Source organism: Podarcis filfolensis (genome assembly GCF_964270895.1).
Source record: "Podarcis filfolensis genome assembly, chromosome: 14".
Lineage (NCBI taxonomy): Eukaryota > Metazoa > Chordata > Lepidosauria > Squamata > Lacertidae > Podarcis > Podarcis filfolensis.
In genome coordinates, this window is record NC_139616.1 from 35,014,173 (window position 1) to 35,033,374 (window position 19,202).

General features: G+C 46.0%; 1 protein-coding gene across 14 annotated transcripts in view; it reads left to right on the forward strand.

Annotated features, from left to right (window-relative positions):
- Window positions 1–19,202, forward strand: part of RAB11FIP3 (RAB11 family interacting protein 3) — a 98,295-nt gene that overhangs the window by 66,174 nt on the left and 12,919 nt on the right. For 6 of the 14 annotated variants that reach the window (XM_083584971.1, XM_083584982.1, XM_083584983.1 and 3 more), the window contains 3 exons: window positions 5,740–5,916; window positions 11,947–12,081; window positions 16,332–16,367. In XM_083584971.1, coding sequence (XP_083441097.1) covers window positions 5,740–5,916; window positions 11,947–12,081; window positions 16,332–16,367 — 348 coding nt within the window. The remainder of the gene's footprint in view (window positions 1–5,739; window positions 5,917–11,946; window positions 12,082–16,331; window positions 16,368–19,202) is intronic. The other 8 variants (XM_083584973.1, XM_083584972.1, XM_083584974.1 and 5 more) reach the window with 3 other exon arrangements.

Below are 19,202 nucleotides of genomic sequence, written 5' to 3' on the forward strand. Positions count from 1 at the left end.
CCAAGCTACAAGCCCTGGCTGGGGTTTTGGCTGGCAGTAATTCTCCAGGTTCTCTTTTTTTTTTTTTATAAATATTTATTAAGTTTTCCAATTTTATGCAAACACAAAAAGACAAAGAAAAAGAAAAATATTAAAAACAAATCAATTTCAATAACAATTTTTCAGTAACATGTTTCTTTGACTTCCTCATACCTCCCCTTCTTGTTTTCTAGTTCAAATTGTTAATCCAGCAAATCCTAATCTCTTAACATTCCTTTTAACTAACACCTTATTTTCCAATCAACTTTTTAAATTTTATGACTTAAACAATTTTAATCCCAGTTATCTTTATCATAACAGCTAGAAACCACATAAGTTCAATCCAGCATCTTTTCAGAGTTCATTAATTTTGTAGTATTTCTGTAAATAGTCCTTGAATTTCTTCCAATCTTCTTCTGCCGACTCTTCTCCCTGGTCGCGGATTCTGCCAGTCATTTCTGCCAGTCCCATACAGTCCATCACCTTCATCTGCCATTCTTCCAGAGTGGGTAGATCTTGCGTCTTCCAGTGCTTTGCTATGAGTATTCTTGCTGCCGTTGTAGCATACATAAAAAAAGTTCTGTCCTTCTTTGGCACCAAATGGCCGACTATGCCCAAGAGAAAAGCCTCTGGTTTCTTGTAATTCTCCAGGTTCTCTGGCAGGAGCTGACTGAGGCTGACTTAACTATAGCCCTATCCGACTAGTTCCCTGTTGGGCATAAGCCACCATATGTATGCATGAGAAGGGAAGACTCTTCAGGTTTTCCATTTTGGGTATCAGGATGTTGTTGTTTTTTAAGTTGACTTGGGACTTAAGCTGTGCCTTTGCACTAGTGTAGGGTTAGGCAAAGCTTCTTTTCCCCACCCCCCAAAAAACCCTGTTCACTTTCTACTTGGAGCACCTGAAGGAGGACTTCCCATATGCCCACAAGGAGCTGGAGAAGGTTCTGATTGTGATCCGGGGCTGAAAGAGTGTTTTTCCTGCTGGAGGCCCTGCAGATTAAGAGGGGGGACTGGGATTAGCCTCCTGCCGCTTTCTTTGCTGAAATGAGCTGGGCTCAGTGGTTGCTAACCCTCAGTCCGTAATCAGCTTCTGAGCTGCGAGGCCACCAAGGGCCTTTTTTTTTCCTGGAGAGAATTAGCAAGCATGCCAGCTTGCGTTCGCCTTGCCCGGCCTCCTGGGAGTATGGCTCAGTGCATTGGACTCTCCTGCCTGTAGGTACAAATGCCTTTCTTTGGAGGCGGGTGGGTGGGATATTTGTCTTTTTAAAAGTGGAGTTGCTGTGTTTGACCAGGATAGTGGCGGTTCTGTGTGTGTAGCTTTTGAGTGCTTTCTTTATAAGCACTGGAGACGCAAGGTCAAGCGGCCAGCAAATTAACATCACCGCTGCTTTTTACAAAGCAAGGTGGAAAATGCCATTCCTGCAAGTCTTATAAAGAGTTATGTGTGGGATTAATAGATGTGCTAGGGTGGAAAAGAAGTTGAAGCTAAAACTTGAGTGCGGGGGGGGGGGCAGCGTCATATGCTCCTGGGTAGGCATTGTATTGCCCAGCCAGGAATGGTATGTCCTAGGAGGAGGGGTTTTTTGATCTCTGACACATACATACATACATACATACATACATACATACATACATACATAGAATGAGCCTGGACACCCTCCATTTGCTGCAAGAAGTCAGTGGTATGATGACTAGAAGGAAAAAGAATGGGTGGTGATTTTTCGTTTATTATTATTATTATTGCCATCATCAATCATTACAGGAACAGATTCCTTTCAAGCCTTTCATTTCCATATTTTGCATTCCAGTGCTTAACAAAGCAAGTCCATCTCCCGACCAGATGGCTCTTCCACAGTCTGCCTTCTCTCCCTTGGATGGAGCGGCACAGTTTATCCATTTCTGCCAGCTCCAGACATTTTAATAACCATTCCCATTCAGCTGAAATTGGTTGACATTTCCATTTTCCAGCCCACACTTATTTTTGCTGCCATCCACATGATCCTAACTGATCTATGGGAATGTTGCTCTCAGTCAAAATGGCAGGAATGATTATTATGATGGCTTCTCACGAGAGCCCAGGGCAATTGTCAGTGCAGCAGCATACAATAATAATAGACAATTTTTTTATAATAGTGTGTCTTAATTATTTAGAGCTGCCTTGGAATGTCCCCCCCACTTTTTAGTGTGGACAAACTAAATTATTTTTTTAAAACAACAACAACCCAAAACTTGATGGACACTCTGTGCCATCTATTTCTAATATGCTAGTGGTCATTCCTAGAGTATGACTATATACCTGTTGATAAAAATGCTCCCCTTTCTATGTTACAAACTATAGTTCATCCACATGGGCACTTCCTTATTTTGTTGACAAGGATCTGAAATATGACATTGGATATAGTAAATATATATGGTCCAAATTTGAACTCTCCTAGAATGTGTTCCCTGAATATTTGAGCTGTTTGACTGATATGACATATGAAGAGAAGCAGAAATTGAGCCTTTTGCATAACTGGCCTTGCCTTGATCTTGACAGGGATTTGCCTCCCATAAGATTGGCTTGACCACTTCTCTCTCGCTCTTCCTCTCCCTCCCTCCCTCCCTCCCTCACTGGGGCTTACTAGATTTTAATATCTACTTTCCTCCAATATTTCCTTCCTGCACTGGGGTCTTGATCCCCTCTTCCTTATTTCTGTTTTGCTGGTGGTCAGAAGATCTTCTCCTTGTTGACGTCCAGAGATTTGACTCCCATCTTGCTGCCTTCTGCTCATGCACTTCCCTTGTTTTTAGTGCGTTAGGGATCTTTACCAAAATAGGGACACATTCCTCTCCCTTTCCAGAAGCTTACTTACCATGGCCAGTACTTTTGAGCCATCAAAAATGCCTAGCTAAACAGGAATGTTTCAAAATTTCTTCTGAAAGTCAGTAATGAGGGAGGGCACTCCACAGATCGGGAACCACCGCTGAAAGGGCCCTGTCACAGGTGAACACCAGCTGAGCAGCAACTGGAAGTGACACTACCAACAGAGTGGTACCACTGCTGCCAGAGGAGAGGTCACTCGTTCCTTGTGTAGTGTATTTATTTTTACTCTCTTCCGCAAATATCAAAATTAAACCCAAGTTGTGAGCCCAGTTTAGATGACCGATTTTACTGATTTTACTTATTTCTTTTGAAGATTGCTTCCCAGAATTTTGTAATCTTTTCATAACACTAGCATGCAGTTACACACCCAGACCCCACAGATACACACAAACCTTAAAACACAATGGAACAAATCCCAAAAGTAGCATAATTGTATATTATCCTTGGGCAGTGCTTATAGCTTTTTCATCATGTGTACTTTGTTTTGGAGTACTTCAAGCTGAATCTCTGTATTGCCTTTGCTTTTGAGAATTTTTCATCAGCAGTGAGGAACACAGCCTCACTCCTCCTCCTGTTTCCTGGATGATAGCACGACTGTTAACACAAAATGTGCACACACTTTTACATCCCTAGAATTGCTGATAACTCTGGGTTTCCTGTTTTTGAATTAAGGAAGGACCAGTGTCACGAATTCTCATCCACACAGAGGTGCAGGGGTTTGGTCCTTTTTTTTAAAGCTACTTCTTACTCTGATTTAGAAATTATATTTGAAGAGCCTTTCCAAGTCTTTAAAGTTCTTCAGTCCTGAAAGACCTGCAGCTCACCTGAAGATTCAACCTCATTTACCTTGCAAAGTGGGTGGCCCTTAGGCCCACTTTCCAGTCAGGGAAGTGAGGCTGCAGGACCACGTCCCAAGGCCTGTCCAGTGACAACTCAGCTAGGTTAAAATGGCAAACGAGGACTCGCTTCTGTGACTCTGTCTGCTAGGCTGTGCACCCATGTACAAATGGCGTGCTTTTTGTTACGGAATGCTGGTATCTGTGAAATAAGCCTGGCGTCTGTGCCTTTGACAAGTTACACTGCTCAAAAGCGTGTTCCTGGGCCCTTAATAGGATTATGCAGTCCTAAATGCCGCAGCACTTTAATATGTGGGTTGGCTGTGCAGCTGAAAATATTTTACCATTGATTCAGCCACCTCTTAGATTGGTTGCCTGCCATACAGCCACTGCCTTATTGTATGCACTTTCTACAAAGGACATAAGTTTTGCTTGGCCCAGATATATTTGCGTTGTGCTTGGGCATTCACAGCACCTTCTGCAACGCTGGGTCTGTGCAGATTTGCAGCCTTGGGTGTATGCATGCAAGCTCTGCCATGTGTCACATGCCTTGGCCTTGTGCGAATGCACAGCTTGAGTGGTGTACAGGACAGAGCAGTGATTGGTTTGGTCACCAAACTAAAACAAGGAAGAGGGGAGGATTGCATCCAATGTAAGAGTCCTGCTGCATCAGGCCAAAGGTCCATTGAATCCAGCATTGTTCCCATAATAGCCAGCCAGATGCCATTCTGCCATCTGCAGAAGACTGCCATGCAGGCCCCTGGCTCTCCCTGCATTTCGCACTCTGCTGGCTGAGGCTGATGGGACTATGAGTCCAATGCAGCTGGAAGGCACCAAGTTCATAAAAGCTCCCTTTTAGCTTGCAGCAATCACCGCTGCTCCTGTTAACCAAGTCAGCCCAAAATATTTATCTACTAGCAGACCCCGTAAGTGGCATTGTTCAGGCATTGCTAAGAAAGCATAAAATCAACACCGTTGCTTTGATCAGTTCAGTCTGCCGCCTTGGTTCAAAATGATGTGCAACCGTATCCAAACACTGACAGAAACCTGTTCTTTGATCTCGGGGATCATCATGCAAAATTTGATTATGATATCTTAAGAGGTGCTGAAATGCGTAGTGAATGAATGAACTAACAACTTTCCAAAATATATAGTAATGTAAAGGTAAAGGGACCCCTGACAATTAGGTTCAGTCGTGGCCGACATGTGGCCAAAAGGGAGGGGGTGTCACCCAGAGAAACCGATTGCCAAGGGATTAAAGGTAAAGGTAAAGGGACCCCTGACCATTAGGTCCAGTTGCGGACAACTCTGGGGTTGCGGCGCTCATCTCGCTTTATCGGCTGAGGGAGCCGGCGTACAGCTTCCGGGTCATGTGGCCAGCATGACTAAGCCGCTTCTGGCGAACCAGAGCAGGACAAGGAAACACCGTTTACCTTCCAGCGGGAGTGGTACCTATTTATCTACTTGCACTTTGAACTGCTAGGTTGGCAGGAGCAGGGACCGAGCAACGGGAGCTCACTCCGTCGCGGGGATTCGAACCGCTGACCTTCTGATCAGCAAGTCCTAGGCTCTGTGGTAAACCACAGCGCCACCCACGTCCCTTGCCAAGGGATTAGGGATAGAAAAATGGAAGGATTTCTATGCCATCGGGTGTAACTGTGGGATTCACTGCTGCAGGAAGTCATGGTGATGGCCATGTACAGACTTTGGTGGCTTTAAATAATGGGAAGCCAATTTGTAGATGATACAGGTCAAGAATAGGGAGCCTCAGGCTTGGATCCTGAATGCCATTGTGGTGAAGCCACATGATAAATGTAATAATACATAAATGATTACATAATGACTGATAAATGTCATAAATAATAATATGGCGGTCCTTTGGCAGCAAAAAAATGCAGGCAGCAGTTTTGAGCATGACTCCATCAATGCTGCTCTCTGCCGTCATTTGTTGGAAGCGGTGGGTGTGGTGAACTCCTTGATTCCTTCTCTTGAGATACTGACTTCCCTTTCCACCAACAGATCTCACCCTCATGACCTTCCTTTGACCTCGGACATTAACAATCACTCCATTGTTACCGTAATTAGCGGGGAGGAGCACTTTGAGGACTACGGGGAAGGGAATGAGGTGGATCTCTTCTCAGACAGCTTGTGCAACGGAGAAAGTGGCTTCAGCAGTTCATCCTTCCTCTCTCCCAGGTAAGATGGCCAGAACCTGTGTCTCATGTTGCTGCATTTTGAGCGTTTCTCAACTGGCTGGTGCCTGTCTCTAAGCTTCTTCCGTAGCCTGTCTTCAGCACCAGCACCACTGGTTGTGGTGTCGAAAATAACTGTTGCAGATAACTCTGGTTATATGTCTTTGAGCCAGCCGCTAAACCAACCTTTCCCAATATGGTGCCCTCAATAAAGTTGGACTACAACTCCTGTCAGCCCTAGCCAGCATGCTACGCAAGTTGAAGCTGATGGGAGTTGTAGTCCAACAACATCTGGAGGGCACAGGTTGGCAAAGGCTGCAGTAAATATTGGCCGGAGGGAAATCTATTAGAGCTGTGCAGTTAGCAGTATTGGTGAACAGTCATGAGATTGCTCCAGCACACGGCTTCCAGTTCTGCTCTGCTTTAAGGGAGGCAGGCCCCACGACAGCAGGAGATCATTGGTGAAGGAAAAACAAGGATGATTAAGTGTAATTATCCTTGCAAATCCCCCCCCCCCCGGGACAGGGGGAATGGGCTTTACTCGCAGTTCATCTTGGTATCTGGCTCTCGCTCTGGCAAGGAAAGCACTTTGCCTGTTGAAAACCCTCCAAAGCTGCCATTAAGAAGCAGAGGTTCTCCTGTTAGAGTTTAATTGAACTAAAGTACAGGCGCATGCTAGAAGAGATGAGATCACAAATTCCAGAGCCAACCCAACTGCAAGGACTTTAAAGTTTGAACTTGAGATAAGACTTCATTCGGTGCAAAAGACAGGGGGAGGGGAGCCTACAGTTTCTTTATTTAAAGTTTTCTTCTCTACATTTATGATTCGGCAACCCTCCTCTGAACATTAGTTCAAATTATATTTGTACAAGCAAGGATGGAAGAAATTGGATTATAAATACGGAATATAACATCAAACGAAACTGTGAGTGTAAAAAAAGCAAAAAGGGAGGAAAGCTCTATTTTGCAAAAAGTTTATGATGGAAACTTAGAGCTGATTCTTCCCCATTCTTTATTGTTTAAAGTGAACTGAATAACACTAAGAGGACTTGGAATTTAATTTAATTGGAAGTATAATTGCTCATATATCTTCAGTTGGAAGGAAGGATGAAAGGAGTCTGTGAACTGCCAAGGAACTGATAAGGTTTTTATTGAGTCATCTACAGCTTGACAGATCACTCTTCTTCCCAGGCTGAGAGGAAAAATGGTGACAACAGGTTATTTATTGGGACAGAGTGACTTTTGCAGCTGTTGTTAAAGTTACAAAACAGTGAAGCACGGGACAGGGTGAGGGAGAAATTTCTGGAACAACAATGGGATATCAGCTCCGTCCAAGGCATGATGGATAACAACAACAACTGGGGGAAAGAAAGACATAACATCTTACGAGGACAGGAAGAAACACCGTGGACAGAATAATTGCCACACACAGGAAGAACAAGAATAAAGCTTGAGTTCCTCACTTGTAGTTTTATAAATCATTTAATGTGTCAACACGAATAGAAGTTATTAATACTGCAGCTGTTGTATAAGGGATTATTATTATGACCGGAATGTAATTGAAATTAATAAGATTTTGGAACGCAGAAATAATGCAAATAATCAATCCATCAAATCCAGCATGCAGGGGCCTACTTCATCTAAATTATATAATTCAGTATTTGAACAATTGGTATTAATAATTGTATTATAAATTGGTATTGTTATAATGGGGCTATTATTAGACTGTAATTGAAGACTAATAAAATTTTTTTGCTCCCACACACACATCCTGATCACAGCTCCACAAGCACTTGGGCGTACTTTCAGCAGCGGCACACTAGCATATCAAACGTGGGTCAAGTGGCGGATGGGAAGGTCTGGTTGTTTCAGCATGTTCCCAGCACTGTCTCCACATTCTCAGAACTCCCCACCCAGCTGGGGTTAGCTTGGCTATTGGGTACTTCTACCAAACAGGTTTTTGCTGGTATCGAGTTGGCTTGTTTACCAGCCTGATACTCTGAAGCCGTCAGGGCACACCTTGCCACAGTTTTCTCCCCTCTGTGTGCTGAATGTGCAGGGGAATAGCTGTGAGCCAATAACACACAGGCAGCAGGAAGAAAGTGACTGTGCTACATAGCAAGCTGCACCACCCCAAGTTAGATCGTTGGTCCATCTGGCTCAATCTTGTCTGTACTTACTGGCTCTGCAAGATTTTGGAGAGAACTCTTGCCCTGTTCTACCTGGAGTTTTAAGCTGACAGCATCCACACGAAAAGCAGAGGTGCTCTCCTTCTGCAAACATAGGAAGGTGCGTTGCATTGATCCATCTTGCTTGGTATTGTCTACACTGACTCGCTGCAGATTTCCAGAGTTTCAGAGAAGGGTCCTTCCCAGCCTGACCTTATGCATGGAAAGCAGATGCTCTACCACTGAGCTGTGACAAAAAGCCCTGTGCACCACAAATCCTGCTTCTCTCACCTCTACAGATCCATATAAATGTCTCCTAATAAGCAGGGAGAAAATGATTTGTGTGAGAGAGCGATACTTTCTTCGGCTGCACGAAATAGCTATGGAAGATGATGGGTGTCGCATACCTTCTCTGATGCCTTCTGAGCAGAATAAAGCACCTTTCTCCTGCCTTTGCCATGCAGTCCATAGAGATGCCTTCATTTTAGGGCATTTCTCCCATATCTGTGCAGATGTTTCTCTACCTGGATTACATGTGCCTGCGGCACACTGGCCAGTGCTCTTGGCATGCAATAGGTTGCCAAGTGTGCTAGCAAATCACCCAGCAGCTTAGTGCAAACATATCTTCACTCCATGCAAGGAAATGAGTGCTTTGATGGGATCTAAGTAAGGCCATGTGCAGATTGACCATGCATTGGTGCCAAATAAACCTGCTGGGAAACGAGGCAAGCAGGAGGAGCCAGTTTGTCATAGGAACAGAGGAAGCTGCCTTATCAGACCACCGGTTGGCAGCAGCTCTCCTGCATTTCAAGCAAGCGTCTCTCCTAGTCTCTAGCTTGCAGATGCAACCTGGGAATGAACCTGAGGCTATCTGGTCCTAAGGCTGTTTGCCAAAGGGGATGCCCCTGAAAGATGCTGAGCTGGACTCTGGCTACCGGCTGCTAACAGCTTGTGTAGTTGTTGACAGGATGCTTGGCGCTGGCTAGTCCTGCTGAGTGAGCAGGAGAAAATAGGGAGAGTTGCACAAATGGGTTGAAGGGCTTCCTGTTGTCAGTGGTCCAGCAGGAGCAGGGATTTCCTATGGGGATGTGAACAGGAAGATGCATCTTACTCCTCTCCTAGCTCAGAAGCTGCCATCTTGTCCCAGCAAGCAAGTCTACTGCATGCAAATATGTCCTCTACTCTCTGCACTCCTGAGGTTGTTATACTTAAGGATGGATGGATCTGTCAGTTGACTTCTCTCTGCTTCTCATTTTTTCCAACCTTGAATTCAGTTCTCTTCATTTCTGCAGCAATTTGTGTGTTGTTTTTTTTTTTAAAAAAACCCCTTCATTTAAATCCCAAGTGGAAATACAAAAAAAAAACAGGAAAAAACAGGAGGGGTGGCTTAGCGACCACAGAATGCTTGTTTATTGTAGGATGGGGGAGAGAGCAAGTGGAGAGGTGGACTCCGGAACAGCCACCCTCCATGCTGCAACACAATGGTGGTGTCGCTTGAGAATGACTTGAACATCTTTCTATGCTGAACAGAGTGCTTCTTCTATTTGCGGTTTGGTTTTGCTCTCTTCTCCCAGTCTTCCCCGCAGTGCTGCCCTTACTTAAGCAAAAGCAACAGCTTTTGGTGATGTAGTGGTTAAGAGCGGTAGACTCGTAATCTGGTGAACCGGGTTCGCGTCTCTGCTCCTCCACATGCAGCTGCTGGGTGACCTTGGGCTAGTTACACTTCTCTGAAGTCTCTCAGCCCCACTCATCTCACAGAGTGTTTGTTGTGGGGAAGGAAGGGAAAGGAGAATGTTAGCTGCTTTGAGACTCCTTCGGGTAGTGATAAAGCGGGATATCAAATCCAAACTCTTCTTCTGTAGCATTTACAAAGAGAGGAACATTTTGCTTTGCAACTTGTGCAGAGGTGGTTCTTGAGTCCAGATTTCCAGAGCAGGGTGTTTCTGCAGTTAACAAGTTTCAAGCTTTTCCTGCTCTCAAGGAAGGAGCATTGCATTCCAAATCGTGTGGAGCGAAATGGAAAGTGTTGTATCAGTTAGCACCAGAGCTTGTTCTTCTCTAGGTTTGATTCTTCATTGTGCTTTTTTCCTCCGCCTTGCAAGCTTCAGCTCCTGCTAGGCCGCAGTGTTCAAAAAAATTTTTTTTTTTAAAAAAAGTGAATGGCTTCTTTGGGGGTAGGAAGGGGATCAATTGTGGGAGTTTGTTGCACATTTTAGAAGAACTTCATCTGAAATCAGTAGCTTGGTATAAGAATGCTGTTATGCATACAGTGCCAAAGCTTTTTGACTGCACACCAAGAAGTGTGAAGCTCCTGTAGTTTGCAATGGCTTCAGTTCTGGCACCATAGGGCAGCATGTTTGGGCATCTGCCACAGACCCACATATTCCTGCAGGGGTCCCTCTGACAAGAGCCCCCTGGACCAGCTGCAGTAAAGGATGCGCATTCACTGAGGGGGCACAAAGAGGGGCCCTCCAAACCCCGGGGCTGATGCTGCTTGGCTTGTTGCTTCTTTCCATCCGAATAGATGCTTGCAGCCTCCTCTTGAGATGTAAGTTGCTCAGCAAAACAGTAGGAACTGAGCCAAGTCATTTACTGTCTTTCCAGGTGTTTGTAAATTTAACCTTGTTTCTACCAGCTCACACCTCTGTGTGTCTATGTTTGTGTTTGCGTGTGTGTGTGTGTATTTAAATTAAACCTCTCCTTTGTGGTTTTCACTATTAACCTTATCTCCGATTTAAACCTTGTGGCTTCCAGAAGTTTATTTCAGTGGAGGGGAGGTATAACCACCTGCCTCTCTCAAACATATTTTAAATCCTTACTGCAATTTTTTTTTAGCTGTCACAGTATGAAAAATGGCTGCCACAGATCACTACATGTGTAAATGTTGGCACAGATCAATTGCAACTACGTTGGCTTGGGGAGAGTTCCAAGGGTCACACAGAATAGCCTGGAGAGCTATATTTGGCTCCTGGGTTTGACGTTCCCATCCAGTATCCTATATAGTGTGGATGGGATCCGGCTCTCCTGATAATGACCTTTGCAAAGGCTTCTAGCAAGACAGATGAGCATCAGTTGGGACACTCTATTGCAGGCATTCCCAAACTGCAGTTCACAGACCACCAGTGGTCTGCAAGCTTCATTTAGGTGGCTCACGGCGTGTTGTCTATGGATTTGTGGTTGAAGATGAGAGAAGGCACATACACCACATTAAATATCCATATTGATTTAGAATGGTATTTTTCTTGGTGCTTTTTTAATTGGGAAAAAATACCAACTGAGCACACGCACACCCTTTTCCTCAACCCAAAGGCACAGTTCAGATGTAAAGTCCATGCACAAGCACTGAAGTGGGGAGAGACTGAAAGTTGTTAAAATCGATAAGAAGGAAAATGTGGATCCAACCATATGTTAGGGAATGCTGCAGTTTGTCCTGTAGGGTCTTTGTTTGTGTGCTGGATGAGTGGCCACCAGTTCATGGAATTCAAATTATAATACAGTGAAATTCGTATTAAAAGAAAGAAAAGAAGCAGTAATAATACAATTAAAAATCATGCACAGTGCATTACAGTTTCTGCAACAGGCAGAAAAATCATGAAGTGGTCTTCTAAGACGCTCAGCAAATCTTCAAGTGATTTGTGGGGTGAAGTGGCAGTTTGTTGGAAAGAGGCAGCAAATCATTATCTCCTTGAAATGGCATTAACTACCCCACGCCTTTCTTCTACAAAACACCACCTGCCTCCAAAATTGGCTACTCGAGAGCATCCGTCTTCTTCTCTTTCAACTTCTGGAAGCCACAGGTGGAATCGAGGGGCTCTGCCTGAATGTTCTCCTTTTTTACAAGAATGACACACTTGTGATTTTTCTAGCACCAACCCACTTGCGGCGAAACTGCACAGCATTATCACTGATGAGGCGTTTGAGTTTTACTGTACCCAGTGCCACAAACAAATCAACCGCCTCGAGGACCTGTCTGCTCGCCTAAATGATCTTGAAATGAATAGGTAACTCGTTTGGGGCATGAGACACTCTTCTTTTTAAAGTTGCATGATTTATATGTTCTTGGGAAAGTAGGACTCGCATGGTTTGCTAAGCATGGGTGCTCGCTTTTTTCCTTCCTTTCTTTTTTAACAAATCACGTCTGCAGTACGTACAGAGGAAGGGCCCTGAACTGCTGTTGTCTATTGTCGAAGGCTGAACCGTGAATCAGGAAGTCTCCAGTTCGAATCTAGCCTCTGCCAATCTGCCTACCAGGCAGCTTTAAGTGATATTTGGCCCCTGTTATTGAAACCATTTGATATTTGGGGCGCTTACGCTGCAGGATGGGCCTGTTTCCTTCAAGGTTTGCCAAATTGGTTGGTTAGTTTATTTCACAAGATTTATTTTATACACCACTCGATTGTAATAAAATTAAACCCCAGAGCTTATCTACAAAAATAACAAATTTAAAACTGCTAAGTGTGATGATGGAGCAGCTTGCCTGCCAAAGTGTATTATTCAGTTGTGGTTTTCCCCACCCTCACCCACATCCTCTTAGTAATATCAAGTCTACCATTTTCTTGCATAAGATAAGAACATAGGGTTGTGCCCCCCCCCAGTCATACTCAAGAGTGGACCCACTGCAATAGATCCAAGTTAGTTTTGTCCATTAATTTCAGTGGATCGACTCTTAAGTAGAGCTTGGCATTGGAGACAAGCCATAGGAAGTTGCCTTATACTGAGTCCGGCTGTTGACCCCTTTATGTCAGTTCTGGTCTGGGTCTGTCCAGGATTTCAGGCAGGGGTCCCTCCCAGCCCTATCAGGAGATGCCAGAGATTGAACCCAGGACCTTCTGCATGCAAAGCAGCTTCCCTGTCACTGAGCCACAGCCCTTCCCCATCACCTTCTTCACTGCCTGTGTGTATATCTTCATGGAGTAAGGCTGTTTCTCAATAGCAGTCTTGATCACTGGCTGCTGACACATCAGTGACTGTGCAACTTGCACTCAGTTGACTGCCCTTAAAAAAATGTTAGGAGATGGAGGTGTTTGTTAGCGCTGCATGTGAAAACACCCTATCTCTAGCCCCTCAAAACCAGGAAGAACACTGCCAGTGAGAATCCTCCTTTTTGCATTTTCTCTGCTCTGCAATTAATCTCCTTTGCATGAACTAATTTGTGTGTCTGAAGCAAATGTGGCGTTTCTGGATTCCTCCTTGGTGCCTTTGTGATCTATGCTGGCCTAAGGAGAACGGGGCGTGGGGAATGGCAGCAGCTAGCGAAAGAGGTGGGGGGCTTCAAGCAAGACAACGCAATGGTGGTTCTAGAAAGCAGGTTGAGAATTGTAGATGAATATGTTGGGCTGGCTTGGTAAATGGAGACCGTAGCGATCGCTGCAAGCCATGAGGCAGCTGTCAGCAATCTAGCCCCCTCCACCTGCTTTGGATAGCAGCTCTCATCAGCCTCAGTCAGCACAGATGTTGGCAAATGTTGGGATAAGCCATGGCAGAAGGCATGGAGTTGGGTATGGCAGATGGGTGGAGGCAATGAGGCAAATAAGAGAGGAACACGAGAGGCCTTGCTGCAGTGCAATCCTATGCAGCTCTACTCAATAAGTAAGCTTAATTGAGTACGTGTGCAGGTTTGTAGTCTTGTCAATTGATCTACTGCATTTACTCGAATCTAATGTGCCATTGAATCTAGTGCGCACCCTAATGTTCACGATGTAATTTGGCCAAAAAAGGTGCGCTTTACATTTGAGTTAATGTGGTATTTAGCTCAGTATTGTCCGCACAATGACTGGCAGTAGTTTTTCAGGCAGGGCTCTTCCCCAGTCCTTATTTGGAGATGCTGGGGGTTGAACCTGTGACCTTCTGCATGCAAAGCAGGTGTCCTGCCACTCAGATACCAGCCCCTTCCAGCCTGAAGGAAATGATTGCATTAGATCGGTGTGCCGAGATCAAAGGCTTATGACAGCATTGCAAACATTGTGAATGGAGATGTCATGTATTCCAAGAACCCCCTTTTCATACTGCTTCATAGATTTCCAGCAATTATATTATGCTGAATGTCCAACATCCCTAGCTCCTTCTGGTGGATGTTCACAAGGGGAAGTCACAGAAGGCATGGTTTGGGGAAGAGATGGTGTGACAGTGGAGGCTGCTATATCAGGGCAAGTGGAGCACTGGCCCTCTAACCTCAGCCTACCCTCAGCCAGTCCCCACCTGCCCACTCCGACACATTGCCAGTCTAAGGAATGGCACAGCCAATCAGCTTCCTTCTCCTTAGGCTCCGGGTTGCCCCTTGTAGCACTCAGCAGGGAGGAGGAGGGCGACAAAAGTTGGCTTTGACTCTAGTTCTGGCTGTGCCTGTCATTGGCTCTGGCTCCACCTACTGTTGGTCCCTCCCCCTGTCTTCCACCTTACCGGTTCAAGTGGGCAGCAGCCACCTCTGAACATGGCAAGGACGTCTTGGTGCCATGTGCCACTGCCAACAGGGACCTGCGGCCACTGCTGGCTGCGTATGCCTGTATGACATGCCTACTGCTAAAGTATGTTCAAATCCATGTTGCCGTTTTTACACGCAGATGCCTCCCCTTTCTCTCCACTGGAACTTAGGTTGTAAATGCCAAGAAGAGGCTGACCTTTGTTTGCATGTTTCTCTGTACAGCACTGCATGCATTAAGGGTGCTATATATAGAATCTCAGCATTGAAAAGGACCTCCAATACCTTTTAGTGACTCTCTGTTGATGCAAGAAGCCCACTCCTACAGCTTCTCTGATAGGCGGCTGCCCAGCTTAAAAACCTATCGCAACGGTCAATCCATTCCTCTCTGTGTGTTTGCATATATTATGTTCTGCTCTTAAGGACCAGCCCTACCATTAGGCAAAGTGAAGCAGTCGCCTCAGGTGGTGGATGCTGTCAGGTGGGTGGCGGCAGCAGCAGCACCTTCAGCCATTCCTGCTGAGCCTCCTGGGCATTCTCCTCTGGTGGAGGTCAGAGCTATGTGTGCTAGAGACTTGTTATGCACCCCCTAAACTAGCCTGCTGCCTTCATGTGTGGTGGAGGACACAATCCTTTCCCAGTGTTGAAGCAAGATTAAAGTCCCAGTCCAGGCCACATTTGCGCCAAACATTTAAAGCACTATGCTGCCATGTTAACAGCCATGGCTTATCCCAAAGCATTCTGGGACATGTCATTTGTTATGGGTTCTGAGAGTTGTTAGGAGACCCTTTCTTCCTCTCACAGAGCTACAGTTCCCCAAGTGCTTTAACAATCAATTCACCTTTCCCAATGAACTCTGAGAGAAGCACTGGCTGTTAATGTGGCACCATAGTGCTTTAAATGCATGGTGCAGATGTGACCCCGGTCAGATTCTGCTCTTGGAATTGTGGGAGATGGGGGACAGATGCCCTCTTGTCCTTTGCCTCAGTGGATAAAAATATTTTGGGCAAGCTGTTGCTCCTAAGTGTTATATATCTTAGCAGTTAAAACGTAGTCCCTGAAACAGATATACACACCTCTAGAGGTCAGAAAAGGTGATGCCACGATTTGGGCTAGAAACCTTTTTCCTAGGGGTGACCTTTAAGAGTTCTCTCAGCCCCACTACTTACTAGGTTTGGGTTCTCCTCTCTCTGCTTCTTGTCGTGTTTCCAGTCATCCTTCCGGCCCCTTCTCCTCTTTCTCTGACAGAAGCTCCTGCTTAGAAAGATGGCCAAGGCACGTCCAGCCTTGTTTCGTAGTGGGGCTTTTTCAGGTGTGTGCATTTGGCTTCACCTCTGTGTGCCACAGACCTTTTCTGTGGTGCGCCTGTTTGAGGTACGTTGCTTGGCACTCCCTGCACCTTGCTATCGGGGGTTCAGATGCCCGCTTGGCTGACAGGTGGGTTTAAATCCAGCAGAAGCCGAAAGTCCCACCACACTCAAGTTCTATTCTTAGCCTCGGGATCTGTTTTCAGGACTGGCCAGTGAACGGACGCGGGGGGAAGAGGAGCGGTGGACGCTCCAGGCACCGCAGAGGGCCCGTTTTGTTCCGTTCCGATGTTGCGGCACTGCTAAAAACGTCTGCAGAAAAGATGTTGCCTCTGGCTGGGTTTAGATTTGGGGCGGGATGGGGTGGGACATGCCGTGCATGGCCTGGGTGTGCTGTGTTGTGCATTTGTGCCGTGAATTGTAAAGGATATGCCCCTGCCGCTCTGTCTTCGCTTGCTTCCTGTTTCGCTTGTTGCTCTTGGGTGTCAGTTTTCCTGACTTAGTTTTCCTGTTGTTCATTCCACAGTCCAAATAAGAGGCTCTCAAGCAAGAAGGTAGCCAGGTATGCTCTGATGTTCCTTTTACTCTCCCTGCGCTTGCTCTCAAAGCCCACTCGACAGCTTCCTTGCATGGGTCCCCCCCCCATGTGGTGGGGGTCACTCTTTCTCCTTCCACCTTCTCTTTTTAGTGACTGCATGAGGGCAGTTTCTTTCCTTGTTTTTTAAAAAAGTACATCTCCTGAGCAGTTACATCTTTCGGCATTGCATGCTAGAAGTGCATGTGGGTGGTCTTTGTTTGGTGTGTTTTCTCCTTGTCCCAGAGGGAATTGATGAAGGTACTCCTGGAGGCTCTATTTATATTTTGCTTGGATTTGAGGAGTCTTGCAGTTTGGGAGGGTTGCCATTTTTTTACTCGTCTGCGGGGGGCTGGTGGAGAAGGGGGACACAGCGAACCCGCATTTCCACACTGGGTACAGAGGAGGGGGCTTCTCTCCTCCCTGTAGCCTGTTTGGTTTCTCTGCTGGGTGCTCAGGAGGGCCGGATTGCTTGGCCTGTCCTCCATCTGCCCTACTCACGAACTGACATGCTGCTCCTTGTTACCAGTCTAGCACTTAAATTTGGAAGGCTACCTTGTCTCAGGGGTAAAAGCTGTAAGGCTTCTGCCCAGCATCCCTTGGGAGACTGCTTTCTCCACGTGGGGCTCTCCTGTTAAAGTATCTCAGACATCCACCAGGACGCACTTTGTCTTAATGATTATTCTCTACACATTGGTTGCAATAAGAACAAAGTGTGAGAAAGGGCATTCTTAGGGCTTCTTCCTGCTCTCGTTCGCTCTCTTCCCCCAACCCAGCATTATGGAATAGCATCCTCCTGCTGATTTGCCAAAATTCAACCAGAGCATGTGGATACCCATCTGTTGGTCCGCCCTTCAGGACTCAAGATTAAACTGTGAAAGTTGCACAAGGGGTGGGTGTTCTTCACTGGATTAGATGTTGCTTTCGCTGCAATTTTGGGTCTGGGAAAAGGGGTTAGCTTTAATCAGAGTAACCCACTGAAATTAATGGACATGATGAACTTAGTTCCTTTATTTTCAATAGGTCTACTCTGACTAAAACTTAGGTGGATACATCTAAGCAGCTAAAACACCAGCAACTCCCTCCCGCAAAGTAGGTGACACAGACACACACTGTTTTTAAATTCTCTTCAATTTATTACATACCCAACCTGAGCCTCTGAAGTGGAGAGAGAGGGAGCATTTAAAAACTACATGGGAGGGGCTCCTCACACACCCCTGCCCCAGGTAACACCCATGAGAGATGCCTGTAAGACTGGAGCTTTTACTTCACTTTCCTCGTTTATTGGGGGGCAGGATGCAGCTCAGCAACCCTCTCACGCTAGCTGGCCAGTGGGACCAGTTTCTTTCTGACATGCACACTGGTTGGGACAATATTGATTGCCCAGTCACCGCTGTGTCCTCCTCCTGCCACCACAGCCAGAGGTAACTAACATGGCATCCTCCAAATAAATGTTGCTGGGCCCCAACTTCCATCAGCCCCACCTAACATGGACTAGTGGTTAGGGATGATGGGAGCTGTAGTCCAGCAACCTCTGGGTTAGGTTGGCTGTCCCTGCCATATGGCCTGGCTCAGATTTAATGGGCCATCAGGGAGGAGGCTGTGCTTGCCCTCTTGCAGGGCTTTTGGGGTGGCATTTCTTTACTAAACCTGACTCTGGCTCTGCCTTGTTTGCAAGAGACAGGTTTTGCTGCTGTGGAGGGAGATCTGGAATGAGGTCCATAGCTTCCAAGCTGCCTGTATATTTTTCATGCTTTCCTTTGGTTCATCAGCATGTAACTTTTATTAACCACCTGTAACCTATCATTAACCACCTCTTATTAACCACCCTTCAAACACCACAATGCGTTCACAGTCTTTCGGTGCATGGATTTCTGTGTTAAGGCTTTGCATGGTGGGTGGGGAAGGCAGAGGACACCCAAAGCCTGCCTCCCCCTTGTCCTTTGGGTGGAATATTGAACACTCTTTAAGTGATAAAGTGCATTACTAGTTAACAGCTGATAAATGTCTGACCTAGGTGTCGTGTCATAAAATGATGGCCTTTGGACCACAACAGAGGCACACAGGGAGAAGTGTTAAAATGGAAGCAGCTTCCATGGGTGTGGGGGCATAGAATCGTAGCATTGTCGAGTTGGGAGGGACCACGAGTGTCATCTAGTCCAACCCCCTGCAATGCGGGAGCCTCAACATGATGGGAGGGCTTGCTTTACCAATTTGCTCTCTGCCTCCCAGCCTGCCTCTTAGGGAACACAGAAAGCTGCCTTATGCTTTCCACATAGCTGAGTATGGTCTACACTGACTGCCAGTGGCTCCCCAGGGTTTTAGGCAGAGAAATTTCCTGCCCCTACCTGAAAATGTGGGGATTCAACCTAGGAACTTCTGAATGCAAGGCAGGTGCTGTGCTCCTGAGCTATAGCTCTTCCCACGAAGTAGATTAGACTGAAATACAGCCGCTTGCCCAAGGCTGTCTAATAGGCTTTAGAGTGGGTGAGGATTTGAATGTAGGATTCCCAGATGCAAACTGGCCACTCCAGCAATTTATTCTGGGACATCCAGCCTGCGAAGTATATAAGCTGCAGCGTTGAGCCACGGTCCTTCCTCTTTCATGTTCTTTATTGCTCTTAAGAACGTGTTTTATCTCGCTGCCATGAAGATCAGAAAGAAATTAAGTGGGAGAAAGTCAGATCTTAATCATCCCATATTCCAAAGAGCAAAGGGGGAAAGGTGTGTAAGTGTGGATACCTGGTAATACACTATTGTTCTCTCTGCCACCCCACAAAGGTGCCAGACAACCTTGTTCAGCTTAGAGGACTATTGAGGGTT